Source organism: Hemicordylus capensis, chromosome 1 (assembly GCF_027244095.1).
Source record: "Hemicordylus capensis ecotype Gifberg chromosome 1, rHemCap1.1.pri, whole genome shotgun sequence".
Classification (NCBI taxonomy): Eukaryota; Metazoa; Chordata; class Lepidosauria; order Squamata; family Cordylidae; genus Hemicordylus; species Hemicordylus capensis.
In genome coordinates, this window is record NC_069657.1 from 394190033 (window position 1) to 394211271 (window position 21239).

Consider the following 21239-nt stretch of genomic DNA (forward strand, 5'->3'; position numbering starts at 1 on the left):
ATAAATAGGTAGCAGGGTGGGAAACAGATATAAACCATATACAAATATATTCATTTAGTTTTATTTTTCAGCCATTGCTTACATTGCATTACATTTTGTAATTTTAATTTAACTTTTAAACAGTATTTTAATCTTAAAGTGCCTAATTTGTCTCCTGGAGGTCCACTTCAGTAGAACTTAGATTTTTTCTTAATTGTCCTTAAATGATATTTTCAGTTCTCCAGCTGCCAGTACTGGCACGCAAATGGCAGGAACAGTAAATCAATGTTGTTAATGAAGATGTCTCAGTCAATACTGTGCTTCATTTTCCAGATGTGAATGAATGTGAAATGCTGAGTGGCGTATGTGGAGAAGCCCTCTGTGAAAATGTGGAAGGTTCCTTTCTGTGTCTCTGTTCTGATGAAAACCAGGAGTATGACCCAATGACCGGACAGTGTCGCTTCCGCTCCTCACCAGGTAATGTTCTACTGGCTTTGAATACAGACATTCAAGAACAGGATATAACAAATGCTCCATCTGCCAAAACATAGGGAAGGAGGTGACGCTTCTGACAGAGTTCCAGTCAACAAAAATTAGGACACAGCCCATTAATAATAATAATAATAGTAAGTCTGAAGTTGTACAGTCCAGAAACAGTTTTACCACATGACTTGCTGCTTGTGGGCAGCATGGCCTTGGTGGTTACAATGGGTCATAGGTGACATGCAGAGTTGAGGCCATGTGTCAGTACTTTCCGGTCTTCTCACCTTTTGGCTTCCTTCTACCAATTGCCAGTTCTTCATTTTCTCATTCTCTTCATCTTTTCTCCTTTTCTTTTCTGTAACTTCGTTCTAGCACCTCCATTACATAATGCAACATTAAACATATTTCAAGAAAATATTAATTATAGCTTGCAAGTGTGAGGGAGAGGGAGGGGGAAAGCGCATGAGATTTGAGTACACAGGGGAATGATATCCTACACCTTTCCTACTAAATGGAAAGACTTGTGCCAAGAGAGAGCTGGATTCACATTTTAAACATAATTTTAATTCAGCACATAGTAAAATGTAGTTAAGGCTTTGTAGAATGCCATATGGTCATGCTTCTCTTACACAACATAGGAGACCAAGGGATTTTCTCCTATTTCGGATTTACTTGGCAGGAAATCACTGGATATTTAGTGTGTCCTAAAATGATCTTATCACAATCTAACCATTTGTTTTCTATGTTTCAGCACAAAGTTCAAGACCAATAGAAATTTAGTTTTTAAAATTTTTAAAAGTTAAGAAATAATTAATTGTGGTATAATTAATCAGTAACATATTATTTGCTCCACCCCAGAGTAAGAAACCGTTGACTGAGATTTAATGTTAAAGTAATTAACAATTTATTGAAATTGTAATTTAAACTTTATTTTATCAGCTGGAAGCATAAAGAGTGCCTTTTTAGGCTCTAAAAAGTGCCTTTTTAGATTATTCCTAATGGAATTGATAACCTTTTAAAGTTATAACCTAGTGATTATTCCATTTATATAACTGAATGATAAAGAAAATTGCATTCTAGGGACCAAAATAATAGTGACAACTGATTTATTATTATTACTGTCTTTTCTCAGAAGAGGGACAATAAGGTTACAGAACTTTTTTTAAAAAAAAAACTATGGCACAACTTTTAAGAAAGATAGTAGACTCACTGGTAAAAGAGACCAGTGAAAAGAGAAAGAACACCAAAGTACAAACAATAAATGAAGCCTTTTGCAGGCTTGTGCTTTCAACCTCGGAGCCAGACCAAACAGACAACTAATGGCTCTACCAGCCTGGGCAGACCCTACAAGGAACTTACCCCAATTTCTGTCTTATCTGCTGCACTAGTTCTCCCATCTGCCCTTGAGCAGATCCAGAAATTTAGGGCTGTAGCACCTTTCCCTTTGATCCTCCACCTTGCATATGGCCAGCAAGATCACCTTTAAAAGTGCTCTGCAGCTTTGAGCTCACCAATAGCTCAGTCGGGCTTGCTGCTCACTAACACTGCTATGGCCATGGATGCCCAGAGATTGGGCTCTTCCAAACACTCTCTCAAGCCCACAGCTCTGACGCTAACTTCCTCAGTACCAAGCGCTTTGGTACCATCGACTTCAGCCATGGCTCAACCTCAATCGCAATTCGCCATCACTCCTATCAGGCCTGCTGTATAATGCTTGCTCCCCATAGAGGATCTCTCTCGATAGCGACGCCTTGTTTGGAGAAAAGATGCAACACAGTTCTCCAAAAGGTCCGTCTCCGCAACACCAGTCATTCAATGAGCTATCAACCTTTCTCTTCATGTGCCAACAGAACTAATAAATGATCCAACCCCAGCCAGAACGCTCTTCTGCTCAGTTCCACTCCACAGACCGTTCCTTTCATGGAACCCGTTACTCATATTATGGAAAGAGGCAGCCTTACAACACCCAATGGCCTCGACCTCCAAAGGATAGACTGACTACCTCCTTTCCAAAGAAGCAGTGACTGTCCAGTCCAGTGCCAGGTGGGGACTTGCCTCTCCTCAGGGTCCTCACCATCATAAGAATTGGTTATGCGCTGGAATTTTCTTCTATATCCCCGACCCTTCACCCGTGACCACGCTCCCCACCTTGGTCCTGATGGAAGAAATAATCTCCCTACTTCACAAAGAGGCCATAGAGCCAGTGCCACAACCAGTCAGACAGGGGTTTTATTCCCCCTACTTCACAATCCCCAAACACAATTGAGGCTTGCCCCATATTGGACCTCCGAGAACTAAACGAATGCATTACATATAAATATTTCTGAATGATAACAATACCAACCATCCTCCATCCTTGAGGACTATTTTGGACCTCAAAGATGCTTACCACCTCACCATCCACCCTCAACACTGGCAATACCTCCATTTCAAAATTGGCACACAAACCTACCAGTCCAAATCCCTACCCTTCAGTCTGGCCTCTGCCCTGAGGGTTTTCACAAAATGTATGACCCGATGGTAGCCTTCCTCCAACAACAGAGAATCCAGATCTTCCTATTTTTGGATGACTGGCTTATAGTAGGTGACACACTTCAAATTGTCCATGACTCTGTGATGACCATGATTGACCTGTTACAACATCTCGGTCTCCAGATAAACTACGAAATGTCGAAACTCAACCCCACCAGATCCATCAAGTTCATAGGACTTCTCTTTCACTTGGTATACACCAAAGTCTATTTACCAGCCAGAAAAACCCATGCCATCTCCACACTAGCTTGATAGTGACTCATCCCTGACACTGTGCTTGAACCATACGACTACTGGGCTACATGGCCTCCATGACACACGTCTTCCCTTACACACGTCTCCGTTCTCACACCTTACAATGCTGGTTCCTCCTCCACTTCAGTCCCCAAAGGGACTGTGAGGCTCGGCTGCACCTATCTCATCAAATCCTCCAATCTGTGTGTTGGTGGACAGACCCCCATAATTTCTGCACAGACTCCCCGTTCCATCCTCCATCACCATGAAACGTCATGACCACAGACACATCAGAACGAGGATGGGGAGCTCACATGGGTGCTCTCCAGGGCCTGTGCGATATACTAGAAACAAAGCACCAAAGAAGCTGCCTTGAACTGTTTGCCATCTTCAAAGCCCTTCAAGGATTCTTGTCCATTCTCAGGAACCCTTTTTACAGTCTAATCCTACAACATGGTGACAAAAGCATATCTGAACAGACAGGGAGGCACCGGCTCCAGGACGCTCCTTCATCTTGCACTGGACATGTGGCATTAGTGCATAGCCAATCATGTCACCCCCCATAGCAATGCACATCTAAGAAACATCCAACTTGGAAGTGGATATCCTCAGCAGGGCGGGCACTGACTCCCATGAGTTGAGGTTAGACCCTACAGTCCTCCAATCCCTCTTCACCCAGTGGGGCACCCCAGACTTAGACCTGTTCACCTCACCCCTCAATGCCACTAGTTTTGCTCCAGAGCAGGGAGAGGCAGGCACTGTCTGGGGGATGCAGGCACTCCCTGGGGGATGCCTTTGTCCTCGATTGGACAGGACTCTTTGCTTACTTATTTCCCCTCATTCCACTCATCCCCAGGATCCTTTACAAAATACAACAGGAGAATGTATCCTGATAACACCCTGGTGGCCCAGGCAACCCTGGTTCCCTTGCCTGCTCCAGTTCTCCAGGGCCTGCCACATCATGCTTCCTGCAAAGCCTCACCTCCTCACCCAGCAATCCGTTCACTCCATCATCTGGACCTAGCTAGGTTGCACCTATAGGGTGGAGGAACTGCTTTCCTTCCTGCATGACCTGCTATGTGTCATCAGGGCAGCCAGAAAACCTGCAACATTAAAGTCCTATCACTATAATTGGCAATGTTTCCTTGAGTTTCTGCATTCCAGAAACACTTCTCCTCCTCACTTGTCTGCCAAGGATGTCTGTTCATACCTCTTACTACTCAAGGAATTGAGTATGAAGATTTTCTCGGGATCCAGCTTGCTGCCATCACCTCCACAGACTCCTTCATGGTTCGAGACTCCACCATTAAACATTTCTTGAAGTGCCTCACACACCTCTAGCCAGACGACCCTATCACAGCACCTGCCTAGGACCTTTTATTAGTCCTTTCAGCAGTGTAGGGAGGCTGGCAGTGGCCCGTGTGCAGTTGCTGCCGCGGCCCCCTGGCCCCATCCCCTGCATCTGATGTCAGACACAGGGGCCCAGCTAGCCACACCCCTGCATCTGACATCAGATGCGGGGGATGTGGTCTTCCTCCCAAACGGGGCTGCGTAGCCACATTTGGAAGGGAGATTGGCCCTTGTTGCATTGGGCAGTGTGGGCCAGAGCGACTCTCCCTGCTTTAAAGGCAGGGAGAGTCACTCCAGCTGCAATTTCAGTGCAGCGTGGGCCTATTTCGGCTCCAAACGGGGCCATGTGGCCCCATTTGGGACCAAAATAACACCCCCTGCGTCTGACATCAAACGTGGGGGTGTGTCTGGGGCTGTGCTTACGGCCCCTGATTGGTGGCGGCCCGGGTTCTTTTAACCTGTTTGCCCAATAGTGGCTCTGCCCCGAGTTCTTTTTCTGCTTCATGGGCCTTTCGAACCCCTTGCTATGGCATCTCTAGACCTACTGTCCTGCAAAGTGACCTTTTTAGTTGCTGTCACCTCTGCCAGGTGAGTCAGTGAGTTGTGGGTGCTAAGGATTGACCCACCCCCTTACCTAATCTTCCACGGTGACAAAGTGGTCCCAGTTAGCATGCTACCCAGTTAGCAGGGTAAGGTTACAGGTAAACAACCTGTCATTTCTTAGCTCATGCTCCAGTATAAGGCCTGTGACCAGTTATATATTCTGCAGCAAGTGGCTGCATCCCTTTTCCCAGAATAAATAATAACTGACTTTAATAACTTATTTAAAAACCTGCCCTTTAAGTTTTTAAGTAAGACATAGTCCACTCTGCAGTATCCACCTGTGTAAAAGGAGAATTCTTTTTTATTTCAAAGAAAGGAGTACAGCAAACCAGTTGCAAGGCAATCTGTTTATTAAGACGTTAACAATATGAAAGAAGAATCCCAAGCATGCACACACAGATCAGTATTTGTGCATTTCTTTCTTTTAAAAATAAAAGTTTTATGTCTTTCTCATTTTTCAAACACTCATGATGCCCGCCTGACTAGCCCTCAGTCACAGCTGTGTAAACAGCCTTTTTTAAAAAAGAAAAGAAAGAACCTCTGGACAGATAATGGGAAGGGAAGCTGAACCATAAAGTATAAAATAGGATTAAATAATCACAACAATGAGTTTCAGATTCCAGAGGGATAGCCTTCCTATTCTATTGCAGCAAAACCGATAAAGACTCACACCCACACCAGTTGAATAATTTTATTCATTTGTGCTCTATATAGTACTGTGATAAACCTAATCTATCTTTTGTATTGCTTGATGTCTTGGCCTCACTTCCTTGAAAGAACAACCACCATTTTTATTCTTTTCCCTCTGTATCAGGCTACATATGCTTGCTCACTGTGGGATGCATTTCATACATCTGACAAAGTGTTCTCTATCCCTCAGAAGTGGCATATCACAGCAGTTGTTAGTCTTTAAGGTGCCACTAGACTCTATGGTTTTTGCAATTGATTGACTGATTAAGTGCTGTCAAGTGGGTGTCAACTCTTAGCAACAACATAGATAGAACATCTCTCCAGGATGATCTGTGCAATATGGAATTTGTTTTTCCATCCTCCTGGACCAGTGTCTGGTGCACCTTCCTTGGAAAATGGTATTCAAACTGCTGCGGTCTGGGGGTTTCTTTCTGGGTTTTAAAAATGGGTTTTTTGCTCTTTAAGATTCTGGCTTTGGTTCATCTGGACATATGGCCTTTATCCAATGAAAATGTATACTTTGGTGCCTAAGGTACTGTGCCTGCTCTCACCTTGGGAGAACCAAATTAGTTCAGCTGTGACATATGATAGTCTTAGTTTGGTTCTTATTGGGCAGTGGATAAAACCCCCAAACCACCATATTTCAGCACATTATGGAAAACTATATATTATGGAATTCAACATATTCTGGAAAACTGTAATTATCTGATGAGGAGAGACCACAGACTAGACTAACAAAGATAAAATAGCACTCTACTGGGTGTTTCCCCACAGTACATTTCTTGACATTGGCAAAATATCAAACAAAAATCAGTATTGTAAGTGTGCTAAATTGAATAACATTGTCTGTCGGTCTGTCTACATCCTCTGACACAAACATAAATTTTCTCTCAGAGAAGATAAATATAAATATTTGGTAACAACTATGTAAAAAATAAATGCTCTGCTTAAACATAACTGTTTTATTCACCACTGTGCTAAAATATTTTGGACACATTAAGGCAAAAAATAAATTGTTATCACTTATTAAAGCAATAAACTTCCACTGGATCTCCCCCCCCCCCCACTGCTTTTTGCATAGACCCATCGTTATTATGAGTCTGTCTTAGCACCACATCAACTAATACACAGTTTATGACCCTTTGAGGCTATTCACACGAGCGTGCAAAACCAGGCTAAGGAAGCCCAGACTGGTTTTGCACACTTGTGTGAACCACTGGGATCAGGCCCAGTCCTGGTGGCTACATGGTGGCAAACCCACCTATCCTCCGCAAAGCTCTTCTCGCTGATCATAAGAAGAGTTCCTTTGTGTGGAGACCCCTATTTTGTAGACAGATTCTGTACTGTATCATTCAGATCAAAGGAAGGACTTCCTCACTAAGGCAGTGCTAGATGTTTCTGTTTTCTCACTAAAGACAAATGGATGTGTGCACATGTCTGGGAAACCTGGGCCAAAAGCTTTTCCCAGGTATATGTGCAACAGTGTTTAAAGAAGTGTATACTCAAGTTTTATTTTGAAACATTACCCTTTGCTCTGGTGTGACACCAGTGTTTCCCATAGCAATTGCATCATCCAGGACAACCTGACGATATTACTTCTTTTCATTCACTCTGTGATGACATCGAGGTAAAACTGAGCCTTGTGGAAGTATTTAATTTACTTTTTTTAAAAAATCTCCCAGGCCATTCCTTTAGTGGACTTGGCATTTGAAGCTGTCATAGCTCCTACCAGAGCCAGAAGAGGAGCGGGGAGTTCACTGGGGTGAATCCTTTATTGTAAGGGATTCACAGAAGGCTGCCACCATCTATTCTATTTTGATGTAGGAAAACCCACTCTCCATATAAGATTTCTCGGGGGTAAAGTGTCAAAACCCTCCCTAGGAGGACTGAGCAGTCCTAGGCCTTCAAAGGCGTGTGACTAAGGGAGACCCACAATGAAGAGTAGCACATTTCACTAACAAGGGTTTATTATTAGATTAAAAGAAAAACAAGAGTATGCAATAAGAACAATTGTTTCTTCATAAAGCAGATTGTAATAGAGAGAAGTTTTCATTAACCAGGCAACTCAGATTCAAGCAATACAATAAAGGAAATAACTTCCCTCATGCATCTAACTGAACTGGTCCCTATCTTATTACTCACAGAAAGGGATCTTCCTGCTGACTCCAGCCTCCCAGGCTGTGGCCTCCCATTCTCCCAGCTGCTTCTCAGACAGCTGCTTCTGTATGGCACACTTGGGACAGAACAAACAAAACAAAACCTTTTATTCTGCTGCTAGAGGCTGTGAGTGTAGTTCTTGCCCAGTCCTCTGGATTGGTCCTTCTGTTTTGATTGTCCAGGGCGTTTTCCCTTTTTAGGAAAGGCCCACTCTCCCCGCAGTTGCTCTAAGTGAGGCCTAGTCCTCCCTCCAATCCTTCCCATCAGTACAGAAACCTTTCAAACATATGAAGAGAACTTTTACAAGACCCAGTAGGGATTGTGTAAATTTGACCATAGTTAGATTTTTAAAAACTATTTCTTATGGGACTTCCCTCTAGTCCTGGGCCAGCAGCTACTAATTAGATGCAGCAACTCAACTGAGCTGCTGGTTTCTAGTCAAGGATGCAGGCCCATAGGGCCTAAATTAAACTTCTAAATAAATACATTATTAGAAAAATAAACCTGTATTTGACTGGATTGTCTTCCATAGAGGAAGCCTGCACTTCTCAACATAGATTAAAATGCTAGCATTTGTACCTGTTCTTCTCTAAGACAGTGTGTCAGCAACCTCTCTATACCAACATATGATGGTGAATGATGTTCCCACGTATCTGTTGCATCTCATTTGAGAGAGAGAGAGAGAGAGAGAGAGAGAATATTCAAAAGCATCTTCTTGCTTCATATTCACAGCATTTTAAAAAATAAAACTGTTAATAATGCAGACCTCTGCAGTGTTAGTAATGCAGAGTTATGATGTGCACACCACTCCCCCTGTCCCATAAGTGCTCCCTGTGACCTGTAAATAGGGCCCTTGAGGGCCATGCAGCCTAAAAACTCCTCTTCCTGTGCACCATGAGACTCTGCATTACTCAATGCTGCAGAGGCAGTTGCACACAGTTTGCTGCACTGAAAATAACAAAAAGTAAGAATTGGTTCTGTAAGTTCCTGGGTATGATAAGTCTCCTTAACCATGGAAGTGCTGAGGTAACCATGATTCATAATGGAGAAGACAAGGAAGGAGGAGGGGCTGGGAATGAGAATGTGCATTCCCTCAGCCTGTTTCCATTATTTTAGCCATAGTTGATAACTTGGCCAACACTGGCCCATTCCACACTGGCCCATAGAAATCACGTCAACAACCAAATATGAGACTATAGGTATTATGAATTGGTGGTGTTCTGTATATGTTTTATGAAAAGTTTGTTGGGGGGCGGGGGGGGGGAAGGTGATTATTTTTGATGTGTGAGCTTGTATTTTCATTGTTTATGCTTAGATGTACCATTAGAAACCCCAGCAGATGAAAAGAAGGAATGTTACTACAATCTAAATGATGCAAATTTTTGTGATAACGTATTAACATCCAACGTTACAAAACAAGAATGCTGTTGTACTTTGGGCGCTGGCTGGGGTGACAACTGTGAAATATTCCCATGTCCTGTACTTGGAAGTGGTAAGTGAGCATTTTCCATTCAGTGGTGGTTGGGTTGTTGAGTGCTCATAACAACATAATGTAGATTCACTTTTATTCAGCCAGCAAAGCAAAAAGTTAGTTCAATGCTTCCTCTGGAGCAAAAAGAGAGCAAGGTAGCCTGTCCTTGGATTCCAGGTGATGGAGGGGAAAGAGAAGAGGGCAAGGCAGAGAGAGGATGGGGGCCTGACAGACATGTCAAAACTCCAACAGTTCCATAAACAACAACAACAACAAATATTTACATACCACTTTTCAACAAAAGTTTCCAAAGCAGTTTACATAGATAGATAGATAGATAGATAGATAGATAGATAGATAGATAGATAAAGTCCCTATCCCCCAAAGGGCTCGCAGTCTAAAAAGAAACATAAGATAGACATCAGCAACAGTCACTGGAGGTACTGTGCTGGGGGTGGATAGGGCCAGTTACTCTCCCACTGCTAAATAAAGAGAATCACCATGTTTAAAAGGTGCCTCTTTGCCCAGTTAGCAGGGGTTAAAGACAAGAGAAATACATAAAGACAGGAGAAATCTTAATCAGAGTTCTAACTGTTGGAGTTTCTAATTGTTGGAGCTGTTGTTACAGAACTCCCTCTGACAATCCCGAACAGAGGACATGTTGGCTGTGACATGTGTGTCAGACCAACACAACTGAACATCTCTAATGGGTACACATCTTTGGTCATTGTACTAGTTCAGCATTAGTCTGGATGTCAGCCTAATTCTTCTGTTATGCAGTCTCATGGTATTACAGACATTATTTGCAGTGGTACTCTTGGTCACAGTGGTGCTCTTTCCACTGATGCAATCACAAGAATTGTTGCAGACTGTATTCATGATCTTCTGGTTCATGTATTATATTTGTGCATGTGAATGCGTGGCTGGTTGAGACATGAACCAAAACATGTCCAAAACATGCCCAAGCAGGCCCAAACGTGAACCCCAGTCTTGAACCCCATGATCACTGGTGGGTGTTTTTTTACCCAATTCTCAGCTGGGGTACACCACACAAGGGAAAAATTCCAGTCATTCAGATCAGGTTTCTCAAATGAAAGTCACTTCTTGCCCTAATTTTGCGTAAACCATCAACTTTGAATCCCTGGAAGCGGAATTAGGATTGGCAGCAAAAAGCTGGCAGAAAAGGAAACCATGATGCCTAAAATTGTTTAATGTCACATTTGGCTCTCTCCCATGCAATTTATGTCATTCTGTGGTTTGAATCCTGCCATTCAATTTATATTTAGGTGGGTTTGAAGTTGAGATGGCAAGCTGATGCAAAGCTAAACACAGAGGTCTGATTGGCTTTAATAAAACTACTCAAAGTAAGGCAGCTGTGCCTTGAACATTTGGCTGAGAGCTCATGGATTCCCACCATGGGCTGTAAAAAGCCAAAGAGCAATATGCACATTTCCCCAATCTTTCCATAGCTGCACATGGGGAAGCTGTGCACTCAGAGTCTTATGGGTCATGGCTATTGTTTGTAAAAGCATGGGGACACCAAGTTGAATCTCATTGTCTTGTTTTCTGAAAGATATTAATGTAAGAAATAAATAATATAAAATAAGAAATTAAGAGTTAGAAAAACAGAGTGCTATTTTTAAATATGTCAGTTATTATGGAGAAGTTGCCATCTGTTTTACATTGTGATACACAAATGCATTTCTGGTTGGTTTTTCCCCACTCCCTCCTAGCTGAGTTTACTGAACTGTGTCCTGAAGGAAAAGGTTTCATACCCTCTGAAGATCCATCTTACGGAGCTGTTGCACAGAGCTACAAAGGTCAGCCACAGTTATACAGACTTCAGTCACATGCCATGTTTTAAAGATCCTAAAGGAAATTAGAGCTTATTTAAATATTATGCCATATCATAGCACAAAAAAAGAGTTTTTCACAGACCTTCTCCAACCAGAAACCTTTATTTCATCTCGATTCTGAATTTTTATGAGACTCAGGGTTTGCTGTGAGAGTTGCTAGTTGGGGGCAACTGTGAAAAATGCCATCTTTACGCTCCTTTATGCCTGTTCAGCTATTGTTCCCATGAACTGCTTCTGCTTGTTGAAAACTATACAAATTATTTAACTTTAAAACTTTACAAATGGTTTACATAGTTAATTAACTTGAAAGGACCTCTTCCCTATATAATCCCAGTCAGTTCAAAATTCCATACTGAACCTGATGGCATTATGGCACCATATAGGTAATTGTATATGGCTGTGTGATGATGGCACTGAGAGCACATGAAGTCCTTCTGTTTCTTTTTTTCTGAAGAGGGGAGGGGAGGGGAGGGTAATGCCTCCCTGCTGCCCCCTCACAGACAGGTTTAAATGCTTTCACAAAGAGAAGTGAAACATTGCAAAACGAGAGAACACTTTTAACAGGCAAGGCAAAAATATTCATAAAACATACTCCCTTCCCTGCTCAGTTCTTCATTATTTGGATAGAGGATGGCTGCAGGCAACATGAATAATTCAAGAAAAAAAAATTTTCCATCTGGATTTTAAAATGGCAGTCCTGTACCTTGCAAATAGACCAAGTGGGGGGGAAATCAGCAAATGCAGTGGATTTTCTCACAAAAATGAGCTTCAAAATTATTTATGTACATTTTTATTTTTTATTTTTTGTATTGACTTTCTACCCAAGCAGAACTCACAGGGTGGTTCACAATAGGGATATGCAAATCGATTCAAATCGATATGCAAATTGATTTGTACCCAAATCTAGCTGATTCAGATGATTTGGAGACAGAACAAATCACCCCTTTGGTTCTTTGGCTAGATTGGGGTACAAATCGAATCCCATCAGATTTGATTCAGATCGATTCAAGATTTTGGATTCCTCCTGTTAATTTCCACCGATTCTCAGCTTTCTTTAAAAAAAAAAAAAAAAAGCTAAGCTCTAACCCTTGTAGAAGTGGTGTTATGGAGCAAAATGTGTGATCACTATTTTTCAAGTGTTTGGATTCTTTGGTGTCTAATAACTTTTTCTCATAATGAATCCCTATGAGGATTCATTACACACCTTCTATACGTTCTTCTATTCATTTTGACTGTCTTTAGACAGAGGTAGTTGTCAACTGCCATGTGCCAACTACACCCCTCTCCTGCCCACAAGGCGTGGGGTACTACTCAGTTTATGTTCTAGGAATTTTTTCAAGCGTTTAGACTCTTTGGTGTCTAATAACCTTTCCTCATAATGAATCCCTATGAGGATTCATTACACACCAAAGAGTCTAAAGACCTCAAAAATTTCTAAAATATAAACCGAGTACCCAGTGCCTTGCTTGTTTGCGGGGGGGGGGTGTAGCTGGCACATGGAATGCCACTAATTCCCCACCCCCACCCACAAAGCAGTGGGGTCAAAATGAACAGAAGAAATGAAGGTGTGTAATGAAGACACCAAAGAATTTAAACACTTCAAAAATACCTTAAAAATAAACTGAATACCCCAGCGTGGGGTGGGTGGTTTGGAGGGGCTGTAGTTGACACATGACAGTTGGCACTGTCCAATGACATTCAAAACGAACAGAAGAAATAAAGGTGTGCAATGAAGCCTCATAGGAATTCATTATGAGGAAAGATTATTAGACACCAAGGAATACAAACACTTGGAAAATAGTGACCTCACATTTTGCTTCATAACTCCACTTCTACAAGGGCTAGTGCTTTGCTTAAAAAAATTAAAGCTGGGGATCCATATTAGAGTTAGGATAGGGCGACATCAAATCTCAATTACTCCCTATGGCAGAAATATACAAAATCAGTAAAAACTAAAAAAAAATCATTAAAAATCAACCAAGTGCCCCACTGCCTTGACAATTAGTTGGTAGGTGGCACCCAGGGCGACCTACCCACCACCCAAATTTGGTGCCCCTGGGACCTTTATAAATGTTCCAAATCAAATCCAAATCGAATCTGGGGTGATTTGAGGGATCACCTTTGGACACAAAACAAATCAGGGGTGGTTCAATTCAAAAATAAAGTCAGTGGCCAGCATGATGCACAGTGCAACACAATGGCATAATCCATCAGCTGGTGCTGCTGAGCATGCTCCAGGCAGCCTTGATGGTGTTGCACAAGTGGGCAATTGTGCAACTGCTAAAAACCACACACCCACAGCTGCTCGGTGCTACTTTCAGTACCACTTTGCAACTGCAGACACATGATTTTAAGTAGTTGTACAACTGCCCGCTTGAGCAACACCGTCTGAGCTGACTGGAGCATGCTCAGCAGCACCAGCTGATGAACAGTGCTGGTGTTGTGTCGCACATCAGGTTGTCCAATATTAAAACCTACTCCACAATGAAAGTGATAAAGACACTAGAACAACAACAATTAAAATCAAAATAGCTGCATCAAGAATGGTCAAATGAAAGCTGCAACATCTCGTTATGGTTTGAATTGAATTGAATTGAAAATTGATGCTTTAATACTTGCATCTAGTAGGAAGTTTGGAATAGTAGTCATGCACCACATTCCAATATATTCCAAATACATTTTGATTATGAAACAGTGGAGCTAGTCCTGCATTGGATCAGCAATGCTTGAATGGGACCCAAGTTAAAGGACAGGACTGACAGATGCAGTCCCTTGAGCCCTTCCTTTATTCCAGGTAACGAGGCAAGAGTGAGGAGACTGATTTCATTCTTCACTCATTCTCTCCGAGAAGCCAAGCAAACACTTAAGAGCTGCAGGAGATTCAAAAGGAAATTCAGTGCATAGGCACTGTATACATCAGGCCCTTTTTGCCTCGGCCAGCCTTCTCTCAATGTACCTATCATTATTCTTGCTCTGAGAAAATATAGCTGACAAATGCAGTTCACTGGGTGCCGATACCACTATTCCACTTCGAAGCGGCTTCCAGCTAAAAATTGCTAAAAACAAAAAGAAAAAGAAAACAGGATAAAATAGTACAGAAGCAGCAGCAACAGACACTGCATACAACCAGTCAGATAAATAATTCAGTTCAGACTAAACACTGGCAGAATAAGTTGTTCTTAACGAGTGGCAGAAGAATGAGAGTGGAGGCCAAACTGGTTTGAAGCAGCAGGGAGTTCCACAATTTTGGGTTGCTATAGAAGAGGACTGTCACTTGTCACCGCTGGTTTCATTTCCAATGCGGGACCTGGGCAAGACCCCTGCTGGTGATCTTAATGCACAGGCAGGCTAATATGAGGAAGCTTAAGATAACTAGGATGCGCAGCATGTAGGGCTTTAGACAATGACCAGCACTAACACGCACAACCTAAATGTCCTTTTCAACATATGCTGAGGAGCCTGGGCCCTCTGTCTTTAATGAGTATTAGGAGTAGGCTTGCAAATATTATGAAGACAGGAAGTTCAGCTGAGGCACAAGTTGTTCAGTATGTCCATTGGGTGGTCTTACAATTGACTTTGCAATGTATTATGTAGACACATTGTAGACTAACAGTTTGCCTTTTACATTCTTACAATATAAGCAAGTCAAAATCTTCAGCCCTTGAGCTTGTGCCACTTGGGCAGTTTAATCAGGTCATCCAGTAAATTCCGTTAGTACTGTGTTTTCTTTTGTTTTCTCCTGCAGTCCTTTATTTGCATGAATATCTCTGGCTCTCCCTTATAACAAAATTGCTTAGAATTCCTCATTTCTCCTTTCCAATTATATAATTCTCATTCCACAAGCCAAGGTATGTTACCCTTCAGATATGTGGTGTGTTTAAAAAAAAACTTATTTTGATAGTATGGGTGTCAAGTCTTCATCCCAACTTTTTTTTTTTTAAGGACTGCTCAGTTTCTGGAAAAGTGACTGCAAAAATATTTGTATAGCCTATTCATCCTTCCTGGAAAAGTGTTTTACAGTTTTACCTTTAAAGCTATTCAGCAGATACAAAACATTCCTCTGTAGGCATAATTTCTACTATTGCCATAATATAAATGTAGAGTAATTATTTTCAGAGCACTGGGTTTACACCTGAGCAATTAGACCCAGTTTATATTTGTCCTGTCTAACCCTGACCCTGAATTTTATAAATAATACAATAACTGCATAGTAAATGTAAAAGAACTGAGACTAGAAAAAGAAGCAAATTCCAAATGCAACAAAAAGCGGGCATGAAATAATTCATTAAATTTTAAGGTTATGTGCTAGATGTTGAGTATATTTTTAAAAGACATTTAAATAATTATTTAAATAATTAAATTTGAATAATTAAAATTATTAATATTCATTTTGCATGCTCTCTGTATTGTCTACTAAGTATGAGCTTCATTATATGGAAGGCATTTCAGTTACGAGTACAGAACAATTTCCCCTACGTTTGTAGAAATATCTGTCTGTCAGTTTAAGTTATGTCAAAAGCCCCCAGATACCAGAGTGATAAGTACCCTTAGAATTTTGTGCAGTAATATTTATAGTTATGGCTGTGTGGAGGAAGCCACCGTAGCTGGAATCTCTAGAGCAGGCGCCAAAAACAAATCGTTAATTCTCAGCAGGATTTTAAATCAGACACAACATGAGCAAGTAAAGGGGCACAAAATTGGGGTTTTTCCTCAGCCAACATAAGCAGAGAGCATGCAAAACATAGAGAAGTTGAAAGTATGGTGAAGTACTTGACACGGATGGGAATTTCCCCGAGCACTAACTCCAGCGTAGTCCCATTGGTGTCAGCAGACTGCTCCTTTAAACACAATTTGAGGATTGGGACTTCAATCACACATGGAAACAGGATTGTGCATGCGATAGAAATATGATTGTTAAAGCAGAACATGTTCAGCTGAGTAAGGTGCTGAGTGAGTGAGTGTGTGTGTTTGTATTTATGTGTGTGCTGCATAAATAGCAGTGTGTCCAGCACTGCACAAATAGGACATGTGCTGTTAAAATACAACACCAAAATTTTATGCCGGCCCGAGGCATTAGCACTGATATAAACCATTCCGTCAGCACAGTACCATTGATGAATGTACACATTCCCTCCGTATTTGACACAAACCCATATAACTGGATCACACATACACCTGCAGTCATAAATCTCGCAATACACAAAAAAGCAGGAAATGGTGATTGGATTACAAATGGAAAGCAGAGTCAGTGCCCTTATTACAGCCTGATTTTCTAAGGGCAAGACAGTGGAGAGTGAAAAAAGTGAATGACGGGTGCAGATTTTAATATTGATTATGAAAGACTTTAGTAACCTAATGGAGCACTGGGGAAATGACTTGACTAGCAAGCCAGAGGTTGCTGGTTCAAATTGCCACTGGAATGTTTCCCAGGCATAGGAAACATATGCTCCCAGAAGGAGATGCTGGAAAAGCATCATCTCATACTGTGCAGGAAATGGCAATGGTAAACCCCTCCAGTATTCTACCAAAGACCATCACAGGGCTCTGCGGTTGTCAGGAGTTCAGACCGACTCAATGGCACACTTTACCTTTATGAAAGACTTTATCCATGCCAGTCAATATCCAAAGCATTAGAGCTGTCTCTGCCTTTGGCTGTACTTTTGGCACCAAACTGGCAGAGACTGGCATCTCCAAGATAGGGCTGAGAGGCACTCCTGCCTGCAACCTTGAAGAAGCCGCTGTTAGTCTATGTAGACAACACTGAGCTAGATGGACCAAGGGTCTGACTCGGTATGAGGCAGCTTCCTGTGTTTCCATGACCCGGGTGGTTAATATAACATCTGAAAGGACTGCTGAGGAGCAGGGAGAGGGAGGCATGATTTTGGGGGGTGGGGGCAGCAGACAGGAAGCAAGTGTTCAAACTTCCTCCTACCTCCTGCTTCTTTTTTGCACTTTTAAACCCAGCTGAGGAATAGTGGCCTAAAAGAAAGTGCAGGGTAGAAACAGCAAGGAGCTGAAGGGTAAAACACTAGAGATGTCACCAAGCTTTGAAATTCTTTCGGTCAGAATATGAACTGTGGCGATGTATAATGCTTGCCACAGACAGCTATGAGGTGAGCATTAGAACCCTGCGTTTCAAGAGGTTGAGAGGAACTCCCTATCACCTACTCACTTGCCGACTTAATTTGCTATTGCAGTTTCACTTAAAGGTCTCAATCTGAACACTTTTTAATAGGGCGGAGGTTGTTGGTTGGTTGGTTTATCGATCTGATTTATATACCACCCTTCCAAAAATGGCTCAGGCTGGTTTACATCAAAATAAAAACAATTAAAATCAATTAACCATTAAAATCAAAACTATAAAAACAGCATAAAACTTATTAACAGTTAAAACATTTAAACAATTAAAAAACCTGGAGAACCAGGCTGAACATTTTCAACAATTAAAACAATTTGCGACAATTTAAAAACCCTGGAAAGCCAGGCCAAACAGATAGGCTTTAAGGGCTCTCCTGAAGGCCAGTAATGAACTCAGATTACAGATTTCTGTTGGGAGTGCATTCCACAGGCCTGAAGCAGCTACAAAGAAGGCCTGCCTCTGAGTCACCACCAGACGAACCGGTGGTAACTGGAGACAGACCTCCTCAGATTATCTTAACATGGAGTGGGGGGCGTGCACAAGAAGGCACTCTCTAAGGGAACTTGGACCTAAGCCGTACAGGACTTTAAAGGTAATAACTCATGCTGGTCGGTAACCGAAATAAAGAGATTTGATTCAAGGTAATAACCAGCACTTTGTATTTTGCCCGGAAACATATCGGTAGCCAGTGCAACTGTTTCAAAACAGGCATAATACATTCTCTCCGGTTTGCCCAAGAGACCAATCTGGCTGCCACATTTTGAACTAACTGAAGTTTCCGAACTATGTACAAAGGCAGCCCCACGTAGAAAGTATTGCAATAGTCAAGCCTGGAGGTTACCAGCTGTTTTGAGGTCATCATCTTCAAGGAATGAATGCAGCTGTCAAATCAGCCAAAGCTGATAGAAAGCACTCCTGGCCATGGCCTCCACCTGAGATACCAGGGTGAGGCCTGGGTCCAGGAGTACTCCCAAGCTGCATACCTGCTCCTTCCGGGGGGAGTGTAACCCCATCCAGCACAGGAAGCTCTAACTCATCCCTCAGATTCTGAGCCCCTACAATGAGCACCTCCATCTTGCTTGGATTCAGCCTCAATTTGTTATCATCCAGCCCATTACTGCCTGTAAACAGGCATTTAGAGAATGAGTGCCATTACCTGATGATGAAGATGAAAAGGAGAAATAGATTTAGGTGTCATCAGCATACTGATAACACCCAGCACCAAACCTCCTGATGACCTCACCCAGAGGTTTCATGTAGATATTTAAAAGCATTGGTGACAGAATAGAGCCCTGAGGGACTCCATATAACAGCTCCTGTTTTAAGGAGCAGCTGTCACCAAGCTCCACCATCTGGAATCTACCTGAAAGATAGGAACAGAACCACTGCAAAGCAGTGCCCCCTATCGCCAACTCCCCCAGGCAATCCAGAAGGATACCATGGTCAATTGTATCAAACGCCGCGGAGAGATCCAAAAGAACAGACAGAGTCACACTCTCTCTGTCAATTTCTCAGTAAAGGTCATCCATCAGGTCGACCAAGGCTGTTTCAACCCCATAGCCTGCTCCACGGCAGAGTAACCTGGAGGGAGAAGCTGAGCCCATACTGGACCACTTGCCTCCCCCAACCAAGTCTCAGTTATACATGCCAGGTCAGCTCCCTCATCCACGATCAAGTCATGGACAATTTCAATCTTATTCTGACCTGACCTGGCATTGCAGAGGAGCAGGGCCAGAGACTGTGGGTAGTTGAAGCTGCTCCCTGAGTCCTGAGAGTTGACAGGGCAGTGGAAACAGTTACTAAATTACTGATTTCCTTCCCCTGTAACAGCCAGCTGCTCTGCCAGTGCCAATTCTTCTATTCCCCACCACTACAGTAACAGCTGCCCCGGAACTGCTGGACACCCCCCCACCCGTGCGCCACCCCATTCAAGAGAGCCCAAACACATATCTGCAAAATGGCCTGACACAACCCAACCCCCCCCCCACAGCCCTCAGTCCCACCCCGAAGGCCCGGCCCCAAAGGTCAGCCCCCTTTGGCAGCCGCCTACAGGCAGACCGACGGCCACGCCAACAGCTACGCTCTGGCAAGCCTCCTTGTTTATAAGCTAGCAAGCCCTGAGAAGCTGCTCCTCCCACAAGCATCATCCAGGCCAAGCAACAGGTGACACAGTTAAACAATCTGGGAGGCAGCCAGACAGCTGAAACTTGACGGCAGACAAACATACAAGCAGGCTGCTCCTCGTCCAGGCTGGAGTGTCCAAAAAAGGCAGAGGGGCCAGTTGATAAACGTCCTGGCAAGGCAGATAGAATGGCCTTGCACCCCCATTACCTTCCGTTACCTTCAGTTACTGCTATAGCAGAGGTAGGCAATCTTGGCTTTCCAGCTATTGTTGAACGACAACTTCCATCATCCCCAGCCACAATAAATTGTGACTGGGGATGATGGGAGTCGTAGTTCAACAACAGCTGGAAAGCCAAAATTATACCCTCTGCTACCCCTGTGCAATAGGATAAGTTATTGAAGCCTTGCTAGTGATCTCTTCATCTACATGTAAAAGAGAGTTCACACATGCATGTTGATCCAAGTTTGATGAGTGCAACATCCAAGGGATAACTTTTCCTTGAGGAACAGCTGTTGCAAATCAAATACCATTGGCAGAATTTACATCTCATCTCATCATATTGCCTCAAGCACAATACTGACCTGATTGACATGTTCATGTATATGCATCATTGTCTCATCAAATGACGACATAACCTATAGCTCAATGGCTGTAGCTAAACATATGAATCAGTCTTCAATGACTTGATACAGGGGCATGTCATTGACGATTGATTCACATGTGCATGTCTATTGTTAACTGTCTCACTAAATGATGACTTATAACTGCATAACTTATAGCTTAATGACAGCAGCTAAACTTATGAACTGCTTCCACTGAATAGCATTGTGTCTAAGGTTATGTGGAAGCTCTGTCTCTGGAGTTTGAGTTTTGTTTGATGATTAACACAAGCACATCTTCCCATTGAGTGGTAGACACACACATGTGAACTCACCTTGAATGACAAAGGATCAAGTGGTTAATTATCTAATATGCATGCATGAAGCAGCATGTAGAATGGCAGACACTGGGCCAATTCACATTACCGTAATATAGATTAGACCCATGCAGTGTTCAGCACATGCTGAAGCTGTGTAGTTCCTTTGGCACACACTCTTCTTGAAACTTGAGCCATGTTTATCAAAATGTTTTTTGAAGATTTGTATGCCACTATCTTGGTCCAGCAAAAGCCGTAAGGGTTGCCTATTGTAAGCTGAAATATAAGCTGGGTAAGCAACTACTTTTTCATACACTGACCTCTATACAGATCCATCTTCACTGAACCTCATATTATATGTAGCTAGAAGTTGTTTACTGCGGATACTACAGCAGATAACGAAACCACAGATAAATGAGTCATTGAGTCTAAGGGAATGTGGGGGTTAGGTACCCAGATTTAAAAAACACACACCAAAAAAACACAAACACCCACAGAAATAGGCCAAAGAAAGTGCCCTGCCATGCTCCATGAGGCTCTGTGCCCCGCAGGTCTCCAGCAATGCTCCCATGGACAAAATGGTGGCTGGAAATGACTAGGGATGTGCACGGAACCAGTTGGGCGCTCCCTTCCTGGAGCACTCTTTGCTCAGTTAGCAGAAGAAAATCTAGTTCTGGAAGGTCCTGTTCCAATCTTTCATCTTC

General features: G+C 42.6%; 1 protein-coding gene across 7 annotated transcripts in view; it reads left to right on the top strand.

Annotated features, from left to right (window-relative positions):
• LTBP1 (latent transforming growth factor beta binding protein 1) overlaps window positions 1-21239 on the top strand; it is a 348387-nt gene that overhangs the window by 278086 nt on the left and 49062 nt on the right. For all 7 annotated transcript variants that reach the window (XM_053303824.1, XM_053303841.1, XM_053303830.1 and 4 more), the window contains 3 exons: window positions 313-456; window positions 9344-9520; window positions 11233-11319. In XM_053303824.1, coding sequence (XP_053159799.1) covers window positions 313-456; window positions 9344-9520; window positions 11233-11319 — 408 coding nt within the window. The remainder of the gene's footprint in view (window positions 1-312; window positions 457-9343; window positions 9521-11232; window positions 11320-21239) is intronic.